Raw genomic sequence first — 17032 nt, 5'->3', positions numbered from 1 at the left:
ATAAATATTGCCTGCGATGCAAGCCAGTTAAAATAAAGGTTTTCTTTGTGTTTACAATGCACCAATGAGATAAAGAATTAATTGTGTGATAACAGAGTGCATTTTCAGCTGTCAAATAGTCCTGCAAGTGTTCCATTAGAGTTGGAAGGATACATACAAAAAAACTGTAGAAATAAATAAAACTAAGCTACTCCTATGGGCTGCTCCAAGATGTCATAGGCAATGTCTCATACCAATGGCTGATGGTTCCTAATTCGACTAAAAGAGATAAGTGAAAAAGTCTGAAGCAAAGGCCACTAGAGTAGGTATAGAATACAATATGTTTGCAATGAATGGAACAAGGACCTTTGCATGTAGAACCTGAAAGTATCTGTTTTTTGTTTTTTTTAACTTTATTTGTATTTTTTAACATAGATTATGACAATGTATAACAGTTCATTGTACAGTGAATTACAATATAGTCGCAATAGTCTCTTTGGTTAGACGCCTCAATTTCAACTTAAAGTATCTGTTCTTAGTGACCTCTCCTAAGTCCCTTTCTCCCGATGGCCACAGGCCATCTTTCATTTACAAGACTACTAGCTCACAAACCACATTTAAAATGTCTCACTGTGCATTACACAAAACCATTATCCAATATATCATTCGGGGTTATCTCTTGCTGCGGCTTCAGGATGTCCTCTACAAATTATATAAAACATTTGAAACTCAATAATATGGCTGGGAACACTGAGGTGGAAAATGCACATGCTTGTAAAATGGAAACTCAAGCAGGGGGGCCCTGAGCGCACTGAGGCACATAAAAGGGCTTCATGGATGTCAATTCACCAAAATGCCAGGGGTAGCGGAAGTGGTATTACCCTCACACCCCTAATGATAAACAATACTAGTAACCTGTTTTCATACAGCACTTCATACCGCGCTTCTGTGGCTCCAAGCGCTATACAAAACAAAATTTACTATAACCCAATTCAATGGAACTTTATTTACCCACCTCGGAATGATGGAAGGCTGATTCAGCCTTAGTGGGATTCAAACTAGTGACCAGTGTATCACTGCATGTTTCAGCAGAGAGCATTCAATTCACTGAGGTTAACCCCATGCCCTATCCTCAGTAGTAGCATAACAAAACTTGAGGGGACCACCCCTGCAAAGTACATGGAAGGGTCCCTCCCATGCTCCGGATACAGTCAGGGGGTCTCAGGCCCACCACCCGTGCACACTGCCGTAGGGGGGCCCTTGGAGGTTGGGACCCCCTGCACCGCAGGGGCTGCGGGGGCTATTGTTATGCCACTGATCCTCAGCCTATAAAGTGCCTCCCATTTGCTTTGAACAGTTAGGGGACGGCCATGGTATGGGAATTGCAGAGAGTAAACGCGGCTCTTACAGCACTGTTTACCTTCTCTTGATTCCGCTGCCCTCATGATCAGCTAGTGCGGTGCCAGGAGCAGCAAAGGGCAAGCAAGCAGCTTCTACCACTGGCACCATACTCTCAGGAAGGCCACTGAATGAATGACCCGGGAAAGCATGCTTCGTCTACCCTAGGAGACCCTGGAGCCTCAGAGTAGGACTAGAGAAGGGACACTCAAGGTGAAGAAGCAAGCACTGAAACTCAATGTAAACAAACACAAAGAGACAAAAAACGGACTGGCTGGAGATGCACTTCCCTTATGTACAGAGTGGACAACAGGCCGCATCCTCATGCCTTCTGTTTGTTTTGAGGGCAGAGAACGCGGCAAGAAGAGAGGGCGCAGCCCAGACATCCATCCCCATCTCTTTGGCAGCCCAGGGAAATGTAATATTCTAGTTTTTATCTTATTTGGGGCTGGGTGGACCAGTTGTGCTAGGTGTGGTGTGTGCGAAGATCCAAGGGGCATATCATCAAGAAACTGAGTTAAAATTATCGCCGCTTTAGCGGCAGAAAACTGCCACTAAAGCGGCGATAATGGGCTTGATAATATGCCCTTGAGAATTCCCATAGAAGCCCATGTTCTGGTGTCAACATGGGCTTCTATTGGAATTCTCTGCGGCATATTATCAAGCCCATTATCGCTGCTTTATCTGCAGTTTTCTGCCGCTGAACCGGCAATAATTTTAACGCTGTGCTTGATAATATGCCCTCAAGTGATTCACGCTGGAGAGTACAGACATGCAACAGGTTCAAAGCAGAGGCTTACAAGCCAGAGCTGGAGGCGAGCCTTGCGTCCCAGAGACAGAGCCAGTCACCACATCACAGCTCAAGTAAGCACTAAAATCATTTCAAAGTACACAAAATGTGAGGAGCCGAGGGACGACTGAACCATGAAAACAAGCTAGCAGCATTGTGCAGGACTGTATGATCTGGTTTCACATGAGCCATGTGGATCGTGGTCATCACTCACGCATGTAAACATTAAATTGGCTAAACTGACCTGAGAAAGAGAGTTTCATACATTAATATGGGAGATTAAGCACAGCTGACAACAGAAGACATAACCTTACGTCACATCCAATTTTTTCTTGCTGACATCATGTGTCAAATCATTTGAGCTCAGCCAGGCATAACATAAACAGAAATGGCATCACCGCGCTTACGGGCTGGGTGACTCACTGAAAAAGAGAGCAGCCTCAGAGTGGACCACCCTTGATGCCATCACTGCAAGCATCCACTCTGGTACCACAGGGATACCATCCTTGTTGCATGCCTCCGTGAACATACTAAAGGGAGTCAGTCCTTCATGTATGTATCCTCTGACAAACAAGTGTGAGCCCACCTTTGGAGTACGCCTCCATGGAGATACCAGTGTGAGACCAAACTTCATGCATGCCTCCGTGAACATTCCAAAGTGAGACAATCCGTCATCAATGCACCCACTGGTATAAAAGTGTGAGACCACCTAAAAGTGTGAGACCACCTTTGGAGTACGCCTCCATGGAGATACCTGTGAGACCAAACTTCATGCATGCTTCTGTGGACATACTAAAGGGAGACAATCCTTCATGTATGTATCCACTGACATACAAGTGTGAGACCACCCTTGGAGTGCGCCTCCATGGAGATACTAGTGTGAGACCAACCTTCATGCATGCCTCCATGGACATACTAAAGTGAGATAATCCTTCATGTATGTATCCTATGACAAACAAGTGTGAGCCCACCGTGGAGTACGCCTCAATGGAGATACCAGTGTGAGACCAACTTTCATGCATGCCTCCGTCGACATACGAGAGTGAAACTATCTTTAATGCCAACCTGCAAATAAATACCCATGCTTTCACAGACACAGGCGAGGCAGACCATCTGTAATGTGTGCCTCCAGGAACATAACCAGGATCATCATTAATGCATCTCTCCATGAACCCACCAGAGTGAGACCATCCTAAATGCATGCATTGACTGCCACTCTTAATGCATGCCTCCATGGACACAGCAGGGCTAGAACATCCTAATGCATACCGGCTCTGACATATCAGATAAGACCCTCCTTCAAGCATGCCTCCAGTCCACGCACATACCTAATTGAGGCTATCCTAAATGAATACCTCCAAGGATACAGCAGAGTCACACTATCCTAATGTACACCTCCTCTGACACATCAGAGTAAGGCCATCCTTCATGCATGCCTCCATACCCATACCTTATTGAGGCCATCCTAAATGCATACCTCCAGTGACACATCCATTCTCAGTGCTTGCATCTGTTGGTATACCTGAGTGAGACCATACTTAATACATGCCTTCACTGACACATTTGAGTGAGACAACCCTGAATGCATGAATCCACTGTCACATCAGAGGTATACACCTTAATTGATTCCTCCACTGGCATACCAGAGTGAGTCCATCATCAATATTGGCTTCCAATGACATGTCTTAGCAGAATGTTGACCGAGGGGGATTTGGGTTTTGAAAAAGAGACAGAAAGCAACTATTGAACTGCAATGAGCTGAACAGAGTCTGGTTGGGACAAAGACGAAAAATACCAGCAATGAATAAGTCTGGGCTACAGAACTGTGACTGTGTGCCCTAAACAGCGGCTCTTGTGAGGTATGTACTGACGCAGAGATTCATAAACCTCAGAATTTCACAAGAGTCTGTGCTGAGCCAGCATTAGATGAAAACACAGACTGCACTTGGCCTGTATTATTGAGTCAGATCGCATTCATAAAGGCAGGCACTGAGCCGTAGCGTCACGAAAACAAGACTGACTCACACAAAACCCTGCACTGAAGTGGAGCTGGATACATCCCAAACTCCCATTCCTACATGTCCACGTTGAGCCGGGCCTAAACAAACCCAGACTCCCCTTCAGAAACGTGAGTTGCATTTATAAATGTGTGCACTATGCCAGACCCCGATAAAGCACAGACTTGTATACATAAAGATTTGCTCTGGACAGTGCTTAATTTGAGCCAGTGATCTCCAGTGCCTGGCATTTAATTGTCAACACTGGTGCTATAACAGTCTGCCACATGGTGGCACATCTAATCAAATTTAGAGATGACCACAACAACAGTTGTTTATTAATTCAATATACATTAAAAATGACTAATACCTGCAGCCCAAGCCATTTGTATAGCTTTGGATGGCCTTGAATAGTCTGAATTGTCACACTTGTAGGCGTGGGATAGTTAGTAGTTGTGTCGGCAGTGTCATTGGGAGCACTGCAGGGCCAATGGGTGATGTGAGCTCCAATGGCCTCCTGACAAGGAACCTCACACGTATTTTGTTACAAATTAAGTGCTGGCTCTGGGTCAGAATTTGATAAAAACCAGACTGACATTCCCAAAGGCCCGCACTAAGCTGGACCATGATAAGACTAACACGTACATTCACAAGGACCCGATCCAGCCATATTTGCATTCCCGAAGGCCTGTAAAGAGGAGGTTATTGATGAAATCCAGACTCACGTTCATAAAACGTTTTTATTCAGGCTCTTGATAAATCCCAGACTGACACTGATTAAGTTCCAACCAAAGCGAGTTAACTGCTCACAAATCTTTGAGTAAATCAGCCGTAGACGGATCCTAACCTGAACTAGCCCCCGGGGTCGCCAGATGCTGTGATTGACATGTGGAAGCAATAAGATATGGCAGATCTAGTGAGACTGGCGGCCTGGATTGTAACCGGGGCCGGCTTTAGGGCAGTGTGACTGGTGCGCCCGCACTAGGCGCTGACCGGTGGAGGGGGGACGCTGTATTTAGTAATAACTTATGATTGGAGAGATGAGGGGCACTTTTGCCTGGTGGTAGTGAGAGAATCCGAGGATGTGATCATGGGGTGTGGGGGTGCCAAAAACTACTGTTGCACCAGGCGCTACCAGCGCTTAAGTCACCCCTGATCATAACTGCAATGGTTCTGGCATGCTGCTACATACAGGCTCCCTGAAGCCAGGGGCAATTCCTCCAGACTGTGGCATGCATCCACAGATACGGGCATTTTAGATGACAATCGTGGCAACCTGTCACATTCACTGTTCAAAAAGAGTAGTTGTCCGGCCTGGAGACTGTGGACTGAACGGATTCTGCTTTCATAGTGTTAAACAAGTCATATTGGTTTACTCTGTCAACATCTGTAACCGGTGATATAGTGACTCTGCTGTTTACAAAATGACCATTTTTATTCTCTTGTCTTTTGCAAATAAAAAAGATTTAATTAAAAAAAAAAAATGTCATAAAAAAAAAAGAGTAGTACTCACTTTTACCAACTGTGGAGTGGGAAGCAACATAACAGTGTGACATTGCACATAACTGGTAAATTGTCATGTAAACCATATCAAACATACCATACTAACACCAACTGCCTCAAAAGCGGTGCCAGCTTCCATGAGTCAGTGGCTTGGCATCAAGACACCACCTCGTACCAACCATTTTATGAAAACCCCCTTTCAAAGCACCTGGTGAAACTTCGGCCATTATAAAGCAAGCAGAGAGGGCTCCACAGCTCACACGTCATAACACATATATAAAAGAGTCCACATAGGTAGAGACACAGTGGAAAGGCAGATTGAGAGATAGACAGTCTAAAAGGTTAGACAAGCATGCAGGCAGACAGGTAGATGGGTTGGTAGACATGAAAACATGTTTTTGGATATAGGAAACAGAGAGACAGACAGATATAAAGGCAGACAATTGGTATGCTGGTATATAGGGAACTAAGGAGGGACAGAGGCAGGCAGAAAATAACCATACAGTGAAAGAAGTAGGCCATAGAAAGACAGGCAGTCAGACAGACAGAGGGAGATGGAGACAGGCATGAAGACAGACACAAGGAGAGAGGGACTGACAGGAAGACATGCAGCTATATATATACAGGTAAAGAGACAAGCAGGTATGTAGGCTAGCACTTCAGTTAAATAAATAAACAGACAGACAGACAGACAAGTGCGATGCATCTAGATAGACAGGCAGACAGACAAGCAAGCAGACCTGAAGGCAACTAGGCAGGAAAAACATATTGGCATTTATGCAGGTAATGAAGCAGGCAGGTTGACAGGACAGACACGTAGCCCTTAGTCAGCCAGGCGGTGAGTTAGACGGACAGAAGGACACACTCAATTTACAGACTAATCTATGAACAGGCAGGTACGCAGAATGCCGACATATTGCACCCTGAGCCCACCTCCTCGTGTAAGTGCCTTATAAACACTGGAGCCCGAGCGATGACGTTGTGACAGGCGGACAGCGAGCTGTGCTCGGACCCTGCGATGTACACATCTCAGCCACCACTCGCACACACGGGAAACAGGGCGGGGCCACTTAGTTAACAATGATTTCCCATCTGTTCGTCATTGACACCGCAGGCTAAGCGCAAGGCTCCGAACCAAATTGGATTAGTCGTGCGCACATAATCTTCCGCGGCCTATCTTTAGACGCAGGACCGGCCTGAACCCATATTATAGTGCCCGAGAAACAGCGGTGCAGAAGGGCGGAAAGCTGGTGCCACAGCTGCCAGCGAGGGTGCGGGTTCAACGCCGTCTGCTTCCGCCCCTGGGAGGGCGCTTCTGAGGACCCGTCAGGGGCCGCAGACTGTCTCTCGCCGGATCCAGCCAGAGAGGGCGACGCGCGCCAAATCCCCACACCCACGCCCCTCGTCTCTTTCTAATGCATGCGTAAAGTGCTGCAATCCCAAACAAGCAGCGCTAGAGAAGGGGCTGGCACTGCAGGGAGGGCAGACTGTTTTAAAGAGGTCGCTGCGGCTTTCCTAAACACCGAGAGCTCATAGAGAGGGTGTACTTGTGAGGACTGATTTCAGTGCTTTGAGGCGCCCTTATGACGTCACAGGCGCTGTACAAATAATATGCAACGTAACGCAGGATGGGGAATATAAAGCCCTCTACTTAAAAGGGGGCATCCTCTGCTACTCCAAGGCACCCCCTTCCCCCACCCCGGGCTGTGCGTCTTCAGCACCACCTGCCGCAGACTGCACACCGTGCACACAGGAGCAGCACAGACCCTGCAGACCGTGTTTACTTTTCTCGTCACAGTATCCAAAAACCCTTCATATGATTCCTGTTGGCATAATGCACAGCAGAAGACGCAGAATCACCCAAGGCTGCGATAGAAATGTCGGTGGCAACTCCCTGGCAATTGTCTACATGGCACATGCGACGTGCAGCGAGAACGGATGTCAACAGACTTACAAATGGAGGGCTAGACCCCAATGTCGCTCATGTTTTCCAGTGAAAAAGTACATTTTGTCTCATTTGACCGTCCTAACCACGCATGACATCCGGAGCACTGCAGAAATACATGAAGATGCATCCCTCGGTCATGGTCACACATTAACAGCAGCGCCTTGAAACTGAAGAACGGCGGCACGTGGTGTTTTACTATTCGACAAATACATACACATACACTGATAAATACGCAGATGGATCTATATTACATTAATCAGGCGGTAGGAGTTGCACAAAGGCTCACCGACACTCTCCCCTCTACCCCTCACACTCTCCCCAAGTGTCAGTACCGCTTATCTAGCTCCTACTTCTGCCCCAGCCCCAACTTCCTCCTCCAGCATGTCTACCCTCTCCCCCTCCCATCTTCAGCTCCCTCAAATGGCTCTCACCCACCCCGGCTCTCCCTTTTCTCCACCAGAACCCCGCCCCCACCGGCTCTCATCCTCCTCCAAAGACTTTTTCACCATTATCTCTAGTTCCCCCATCTCTCCACCCCTTCTAGCCCCACATCTCTTCTCCTGAGCGTACTCTCCTCTTTGGTCCTTACTTTTTCTTTCTCCTTTACCTCACACTCTCTTAGTCTCGTATTAGAGGTCCGCCACCCCTGGGCCCCCACCTTGCCTTTCAGGGGTCGCCCCCTGGAGCTCCCTGTCCCCTCTGTCAACTTCCCCCTTCCAAATATCCCCCTGTCCCCTCTAGGTTCCACTCCATCTTTCGTTATCACCTCCATCCATCCCAGTCCCGCTAGCAACCCTCTCCCTCCCAGTTCTACCTTCACAAACAACACACCTTTCTCCTACACCTCTCCCATTTCGCCATCCCCTTGCCCTCCAAGTCCCACACTGCCCTTCCATCTTCCTAATTCACCCGCCTAGCACTCACTCCCCTCCCGCTTCGGCTTGCACTCTCCCCCCAACGGCTGCCTCGCCCTCCAACTCCCACTTCCCTCCCCCAGCGCCACTCCCTTTGCCTTTACCTTTTTAGGGCGCCTCCTGCGCAGGTTGACCCCGTTGTACCTCTCCCCACTGTCGCTCCTCGGGGCCGAATCTTCGCTCATCTTGCTGCCCGGCCTCCCCGGCGTGGAGCTCTGCCATTAAAACCTCTCCTCCCTGCTTGGACGGACCCAGCGCGAGTGCTGTTTGTGAGGATGGAGGAGGGGGGAGGAGGAGGGAGGACCGGAGGATGTTGCCATGGCAGCCACTGCCGCCGCTGCTTTTGCTGCCTTCATTGTTAGACTGAAGCAGCCAGTTCCCATCCGTGGCTGAGGGCTTTCACGCTGGAGAGCCTCCACGAGGAATGGGTAGAAAAACACAGGACGTACAGTCTTGCTGTGCACATACACTCTCGAATCACAGGACTGTTCAGTGGGTTAGTGCACTCACAGCACACGCTTGCAGTTTGAAAGCTATGTTAGCAAGCACTGGCAAAGCCTGTGAGGTTGGCTTGTATTTTGAGTCATGCTACAACATTAAAAAGTGCAGGGAAAAAATATATTAATTTCAATATACAGTATATCTCTGAGATAGGGAATGTAATGTGGGATGATTCAGTGTACTTTTGATATGTAAAACATCCCTCATGCATGACAATGCAAGCACTAACATAAGAAAGTGTCATGGTATATCCAGCATCCAATAACAAGAAGAGAGACTAGGAGGCCCATTAGGATGTAGGACGGATCGCCTCCGCCCGCATGGCGGAGGCCATCTGCCCTACATCCTTCCCCGCCCGCCACCCATTTACCCCCGCCATATTAGTATGGCGGGGGGTACCGTGGCGGAGGGGAAGACCGTCCGCCGCTTTTCCGCCCGGTGGACAAGTCGACCGGGCGGTAAAGGGTTTAATATGGTGGCGGTGTCTGCTAGACAACCGCCATCCACATTAGCATGGGTGCGGAAATATGCCTATCCGTGGCGGCGTTGTCGCCACGGAAAGGCATGCGGAATTCTCTTCCGGGGGCCCGTTGCGGGCCCCCAGGGTATTGTGGGGGGTGCACGGGGGGTACCTATGGTACCCCCCTGCATTGTCATGGATATGGTGGCAGGCACCTCGCGGTGCCTGTCAGGTTGTGCATGACAAGGCACGCAGTGCATTCCCAGCATTGTGGCGGGTGATGCTCACAGCACCGCCCGCCACAATGCTAGGAATGGAGGATGCCACGGTGGCGGTGACATCCTAATCGCCGGTGCGGGACCGCCGCACCATTGGCGGCCGGTCCCAGCACCGCTAGGTTGGCGGGCGGATGGAAGTCCGCCCGCCATCCTAATGGGCCTCCTAGTTCTGTGCAGGGACTAACACCCACTTTATTTACATTTTAATTAATTGTTAACAATAGGTACTGCAGGCAACTGCACTGTCAAGCCAGATTAAAAAAGATAGGGTTCTTTAACTTATCTACTACAGAAACATATATGTGATACATAATACATGGACTAGGTAGGGCGTAAGGCCTAGCGTTAGGGTGCAGATACATACTTGTGTGTTGCAGTAATTAAATACAAAATATGTTTTTCAGGAGCACCCCACACATTTTTACTAAAATGTACGTCAGCATTCAGATAGCATGATATAACGTAAAAGTGTGCCGTTCAAATCTGAAGAGTACTTTTATTGCAATATATTGAAAAAAAAAATATTTTGGTAGAATCTCCTAGAATACAAAATCGATCTGGCTATTTAGATGTAACACTCCCCGTGTTGAGGAAGTTACCTTAAATGGGACGTTTCACACAGCACATTTTTCTTAAACCTCTAAAAGAAGTGAGGCACATATAGTTTGTTACTTAATATCTGTGAGTATTTTGCTTTGCAGACATGAGGGCTCCACATAAGGTAACAGAGTAACATGTGCCTCTCTTCCACTTGAAATGTGTCAGATAATAACAACGAGGGAGAAATAGAGTGGCTGCCAAGGAATAACTACCAACTGTTGAAGCTGGAAAAAAGTGACAGAAGTCACTTGGGAAACTAAAACAAGTGGATGATTCTGAGATTTTGTATGATTTTTGTACATTCAATGCCCAAAAAACATGTTGGGCGAAACTTTATCCTTAAACAAATAATTCCTTGAAACAAAACAACCATCCGCAGCCGAGCAATGGACAACCATGGCTGCGAGCACAATGAAACAAAAGCAACCTTTTGCACACACATCTTTGCTCATAATGCTCCCCATGTTTCCATGACTGGGCCTATATATCTACTGTTCAACATAATCCTTTGCTAAACAATACTTCAGGCTGTGCCAGCCTTGCTGACCACTATCCAATATGATTTGCTTCTAGACAATGCAAAATAAAACCAAATACGGCATCAACAAGCCCCTTTGACTCCAGTCAACGAGAATTCTAGAAAAATAATGGGTACTCGGATTTTGAATATATTTTGCATCATACAAATGATAAGAATGAATCTTAGTGACGGGCAGGGCTGCGTGTACCTTCATCTCCTAATGCTGATAAAGGCAAATGCGGATTATAGCTTCACAATGAAAAGAATCAGAAGGATGGGAGCAAGTGCCCTGGAATCAGCAAGGCAAGCCTGATGCTTTGCATTTCACCTTGAACTGGTAGTGAGTTCAGGGCCAGACTGGTCGTAGCGGGCACGGGGCGTTTCCCCAGTGGGCCGCCAGGCTGGGGACCGGATTTTGGCCCCCTGGGGGCCATTTTTGTTACAGGGCTGCTTTTGCAGCATAGCTGCAATATCAGCCCGTAACAAAATTGGCCAAAGCCGGCCCTGGAAAATAGCTCAGCCACACCCCCAACCACCAGGGGGGCCGGCCCAGCACTTTGCCAGGGCCGGTTTTGTTTCCCAGTCCGGCCCTGAGTGGGTGCTTTGATTCCTCCTGTCCGACAGGGCACAGTGTATTTTCATTTGCTACTGCCTTTAAAACTGATTGCAGGTCATATCTTCACAACTCTAAGGGTCAATAGGTTCAACCGAGTGCCCAAGAATCAGCAAAACTAGTCCGATGAATTTACGACCAGCATCAAAAGTGGTAATGAGTAGTTTGGTTCTTCCTAGCCAACAGGGCACAATGTATTTTCATTTGCTACAGCACTTGAAAGTGAGTGCAGATCATATCTTCACAAAGATATGGGACAGCGGGATGCAACGAGTGCCTGGGAATCATCAAAGCTAGCCCGATGAAGTTACGACCAGCATCAAAAGTGGTAGCGGTTAGTTTGATTCTGCCTAGCTGGCAGGGCTCGCCATGCTTAAATCTGCTGATGCAAATAAAGGCGATTGAGGCTCACATCTTTGCAATTGAAAGGGTCTTCATGATGGGACCAAATGCTCAGGAATCAGCAAGGCTAGTCTGAGAGTTCGTCAACTGTGGTAGGGTTTAGTGTGATTCTTTCTGACTGGCAGGGCTTGGCGTACTTTGACCTGCAAATGCCAATAAAGGTGATTCCGGGTCATGCCTTTGGGTCAGGAGGATGGAACCATGTGCCCAAGAATCAGTAAGGCCAGCCTGAGTCATTGCAATCAGCTTTAAAGTAATAAGGGGTCGTTCTTGTTTTCCCTAAAATGGGCCTGCAGTCCCCAAGGCCAGAGATCCTGGATGAGCAAGAGAGGTAAAGGCTGTGCTCTTCCAAGTCAGATGTGAGCTGTAGGGCCTCATTTACAAAACAAATGATGCAGCGTGGCACCGCACGACATTTTGCTGCGCCGGGATGCGTCATTATAAAAGCACAGGGAGGCGTCGTATTAACAACAATACGACGCATCTCTGTGCTTTCCCCTGCGCTGGCGCACAATCGGCTGCCGTACGCCAGTACAGGCACCCTTGTGTCATGTTGCAAGGTAGCCTGCATTGAGGGGATGATTGTTTTTTGTGCAAAAACAATCATTGATGGCATTTTCCTCTTATTATGCATGCTGCAGAATGCAGCAAGCATAGAAAGATGAAAAAACAAGGAGAAATTAAAGTATTTCTCCTTGTTGCGCCCCTCCTGTGCCTCCTCTGGGGAGACATAGGATTCAGACACATTCCCAGCGTTTCAAAACTTTGCATATCTGGGAATGTGTCAGGTTCCCTGGGTGTTGTGTGAGAACACTCACCGAAACACCCAGGGAACGATCTTTTCGCACAGAGTAGTGCATGAAAGGAGCCCATATTTACAAAGCCATGAAAAGTCATGTAGGGTGGTAGTGGTCTTATAAATATGGGCCTGCACACTGCGCCACCGGTGCGTCAAAAAAAGTGATGCAACGGCGACGCAATGGCCTTGTAAATGATGCCCGTAGTGTCAAGCAGACTCAATCAACATATGCTGCTGGGTGGAGCCACCATTCAGAGAGGTTGCATTAGGAGTTGTCTTGTTCTGTGTAGATTTAGATTCCGTATATAGTTTTCCCGATTTATGCCCTTATATAGGTACAATTCATATTGCCCTTATTTAGGCATAGAAAATCCAGCCCTTATTTAGGCATCGTCCATGCTAACCAAATACAGGCATGGTCTCCTACATCCGTCAATCCACGTCACAACGAGTTCTTGGAAAACCAGACTCTTAAGCTTTTAGGAATTTCCCTTGCTTAGATATTGATTTCTCCAAGAACTCTTTATTATGCATGAACATCTATTCCTTAGGGGTTCATTCATGACGTTCCGATGCCTGACTTTTGCATCAATACAGGCATTCCTAAACACCTTCAAGGTATAAATATACCTGCACTTGCCCTGGCAAAGCACGGTTCCGGTACGGTCCAGTTCGACTGCCTACTTGCAGTTCGCCTCGGCAAGTTCGGAAGGAGATCGAGTTCCAGCCTGATGCACTGACCAGACGCTGTCATCCTCCTCACAGGAATCCAGCTCCAGTGTTTCTGACTCCCCTTGTGGGGTGTTAGATATCGAGTCCCGGAAAGAGATTCCAACTTCGCACATTCTAAGGTATGGAGCAGACTAGAACTTAGAGAAACTTTTGGTAACTCTTGGCAAAACTAAACTATAGCTAGCTATACTTTAGAAAACAGCACCTACTTCTTACCTCGTACTACACTTAGGTTAGGTATACTGGGGTAGAGCAATTTAGAAGCATCAGATGAGTATTCACATTTTAGCCTGTGTTATTTATGTATGTATTTTAATTAATATATGTCATAGCTACAAACCATGCTATTGCAGTATTATTTTATCTTACTGCTAGCTTTGTACATATTGTACTTCGCAACCTGTCTTCCGATTGTAGCAGTTCATAATTCTTGCATGAGAAATACGACTGTTCAATAAACCCCTTTTTATAGAAATGCCCGTCTCTCTATTTCTATGCAACTCTGTAGAAACGAAGCATGCACGATTGACTGAGTGAAACTGTTATCTATTGTTTCCACGGTTCTGAGATTGTTCAGACTCTAAGGGAAACAAAGTTGTCATGTTTATGCGGTTGTCAGAAACTAATCCCTTCTTGTTTATTTGAAAAGTTTCTAGTGACCTCTGAGTTAGCTGGCACACACAAGTAATTAAGTTTAATGTACTCGATAGAGACATACTGACCTCAGTCCTATGTCAAATCTATAGTGTATATTATTCCAATGCGCAGAGCCTATCAGGGATATAGGAACTACACTACAGTCTGTAACTGGAAACAGCACATATTTGCTACTATTGTTTCAAATGAAAGGCCTCTTTCTAGAGTTAAGAGCAGAGTTATTGGGGGAGGGGAGGGTACAATGTATCAGATGGAGACAACTGGAAGGAAAGTTAACTTGTGGAAAGAAATATAAAAGTCTCACAAGTCAGGTTGGGCTAAGATTGATCAAATTGAGACGTACCTAATCTGTGCCAAGGAGCTATCCTACCCAAAACGATGAAAGCTGGGCAAGACTTCTTTCACCACACTATCACTTTTTTACACCGAAATGACATTCACTACTAATAATAAAAGCGAAAGTTGTCTGGTGAGGAAATTATAACTGGCCTGAGGATGCCTCCTTATCGAAGCTTAGATGAGCAAGGTTCTTTGGGATCTACGAAAAGTTTTTAGCTTGCTAGGAGGGGTGTGGATGGATGAGTAGCCTCGAGGCAGGCCAACTCAGTCTTGCCAGGGGCTTGCCTGGTGGAGTCCATCCATCCTCCAAAGTACCTTTCATAGGATGCCACTGTCTGCCAGAATTCCATTATTTATTTAAATTTTATTGTTATTTTCTAAAAAAAAATAGCTATAAGCCATCAGGTAATTGTAATTAAAATTACAACTGGAGGCCTTGATAATCAAGCATTTTTTTTTACCCTGCCCCAGGATATCTTGGTATAAAATTAGAAGGTTTGTTGTAGGTTGTACTAGTATAGTCAAAATCCTTGTTCTAAATGAAATATTAGACCTTAGAATAAATCCACCCTGGTGGAGGGAGCCCAGAATACAAGCACTCTCAATTCGGAAGAGGCAAACCCAAATGAACATTTCTGTTTTGTTGTGTAAGAACTGTTTTCTACTCTATCTGACTCAACAGCCATAAGATCTCAGATGACATAATCCATGGCTACTTGACTAAGTCACTCAGAAGAATCAATAAGACTTTGGTGCCCTAACTTCCGCTCTCAGAGCACGAGCCTTATTTGATGTTTGGCGGATGGTTGTTAGATCAGAGAAGGCCTTGGCTTCCCCTCCCATGGCAGAGAACAATCATTAATATTTAGATATTCCTGTCTGCCTGGAGGGAATTTCTGTGCCATCTGTGCCCCCACTGGTATAGCGGATGCACTGAAGGCACTAATGAATGCTGAGTGGGAACCATGTTTATTTGACCTGCTCAGCACTCATTTTTTGTTATCCTGAAACAAACTCCCAAAGTAGATACTGTTTTTCTGAATAACAGAGAAACAATGATCGTGATGATCAGGGTGTTTCTCTCTAGGTCCCCGGCCATTAAGAGGACACTTCTGTAATATTCGAAGATGCAGCCCACCTAAAAGTGAAGCAAGCTTGCTCTTTGTGCTGGGCGTGCTATTTGGGTCATACCGTTTTTCAAGTAAAACAAAACCAAAATTAATACCAACTACCTTCTTGATAAATATTTTCCAAATGGGAATACAGTTTGGAACCAGATATCTAAGTGGGTCTTGATTGGACAACGAAAGCCGATCATGAAAGGCAAAGCAGATGCAGTCGCAGACGGGACTGATCAGAGGATGCGGGGCAGGAGCGGGGAGGGGAGGGGGTTCAGGAAAATTAAAATAATTTGAAAACTTACCGCACTGCTGTGTCTCTCCTATGTTTCTCTTCCTCGATGCTCACCACCACCAGAATGATCAGGAAGCACACCCAGGCTCTCTAAGCCAATCACAATGCTGCAATGTAGTGTTGTGATTGGCAAGCACCCAGAATCCCCTAAGCCAATCACAATGCTGCAAAGCAGCATTGTGATTGGTCTGAGAGCAGTGATTCGGCGCTCGGCCAGGGAATGGGAGCCTGGGCATGTTCTCCACCCAAGCTGTAATGCGGCCTGGGTGGAGAACATGGTAGGTGCGCATGAATGTTTGGCCGGCCAAACATTCATGCGCACTTGCAAAGTGTGCTTGCCACCCACCTCCCCCTTGCACCAGGGCAGCCGCAGCAGGACAAAATAAAATGATAATAACCATGAGTTACTATCATTTTATTTTTCCTTTATTTTGCTGCTGCAAAGCAGTGGGGCGACGCTCCTCCACCTTAGAGGAGGAGCCGCCACTGAGCAGGTGAAATAGACATGCCCCTCTGTTGGTTGTTAGATCATGTGCTTTAGCTAGAACAGAATCAATCTCTGCAGAGTCTAGATAGCTGGCTTTGCAAACTCCGACTTTTAACTAGGTGAGATTTTCCTGAAATAGAACAAAGCACGTGTAAAAACGTGCAATGTAGAGCGCCCGAGGCTCCACAGCATTGTTTTTGTGGGAAAATATATTATACAGATATTAAAAAGATGTGCATCTTTTTCCAGAATTGCATTCAATTCATGAGTTACACTAGAAGGGTTCAGTTAAAAAAGTAAACAAGTTGGGGATAAAACAAAAGGCTCCTGGGGAAGGCATTATAAAAAGACGTTAGAGGGGTTGGGGAGAGAGAAATAACCAAATTATGAGTGAAAAAGGGAGAGGGAAAGAACCCCATGGAATTTACAGTAGAAAGAAATTCAAGGGAGAGAAATGAGCCGGCATTCAAAGGCAATAAATATAATGGGTACATGGAGTAAAGAAAGTAAAACTTTGAAGTCAAGAAGAGCAGCAAGGAAAACTAAATATGGAGGAGAACAAAGTGAATTCAAAAAGAGAAACTAAGTATACATCTGGGAGTAGGCAGGGTAAAAAATAAAGGACGCTGTCAAAGCAGACAAAAGGAAAAATGCACCTTAGGGAGAAAAATATGTCACTCTGGGGATAGTGGACAGGTGTCC

The 17032-nt window shown here is 46.4% G+C and overlaps 1 protein-coding gene across 3 annotated transcripts in view; it reads right to left on the bottom strand.

The window, feature by feature from the left end:
- The window catches only part of ANK2 (ankyrin 2), a 1556458-nt gene that overhangs the window by 898094 nt on the left and 641332 nt on the right, over window positions 1-17032 (bottom strand). For 2 of the 3 annotated variants that reach the window (XM_085641452.1, XM_085641444.1), the window contains exon 1: window positions 8634-8773. The exons of the other annotated variant lie outside the window; for it this stretch is intronic. In XM_085641452.1, coding sequence (XP_085497578.1) covers window positions 8634-8714 — 81 coding nt within the window. In that variant the 5' untranslated portion in view covers window positions 8715-8773. Of the gene's footprint in view, window positions 1-8633; window positions 8774-17032 lie in introns of those variants that run through there. 3 annotated transcript variants of the gene reach the window in all.

The sequence above is a fragment of the Triturus cristatus genome, chromosome 2_2 (genome assembly GCF_964204655.1).
Source record: "Triturus cristatus chromosome 2_2, aTriCri1.1, whole genome shotgun sequence".
Classification (NCBI taxonomy): domain Eukaryota; kingdom Metazoa; phylum Chordata; class Amphibia; order Caudata; family Salamandridae; genus Triturus; species Triturus cristatus.
This window is presented reverse-complemented; position numbering and strand designations above follow the sequence as displayed.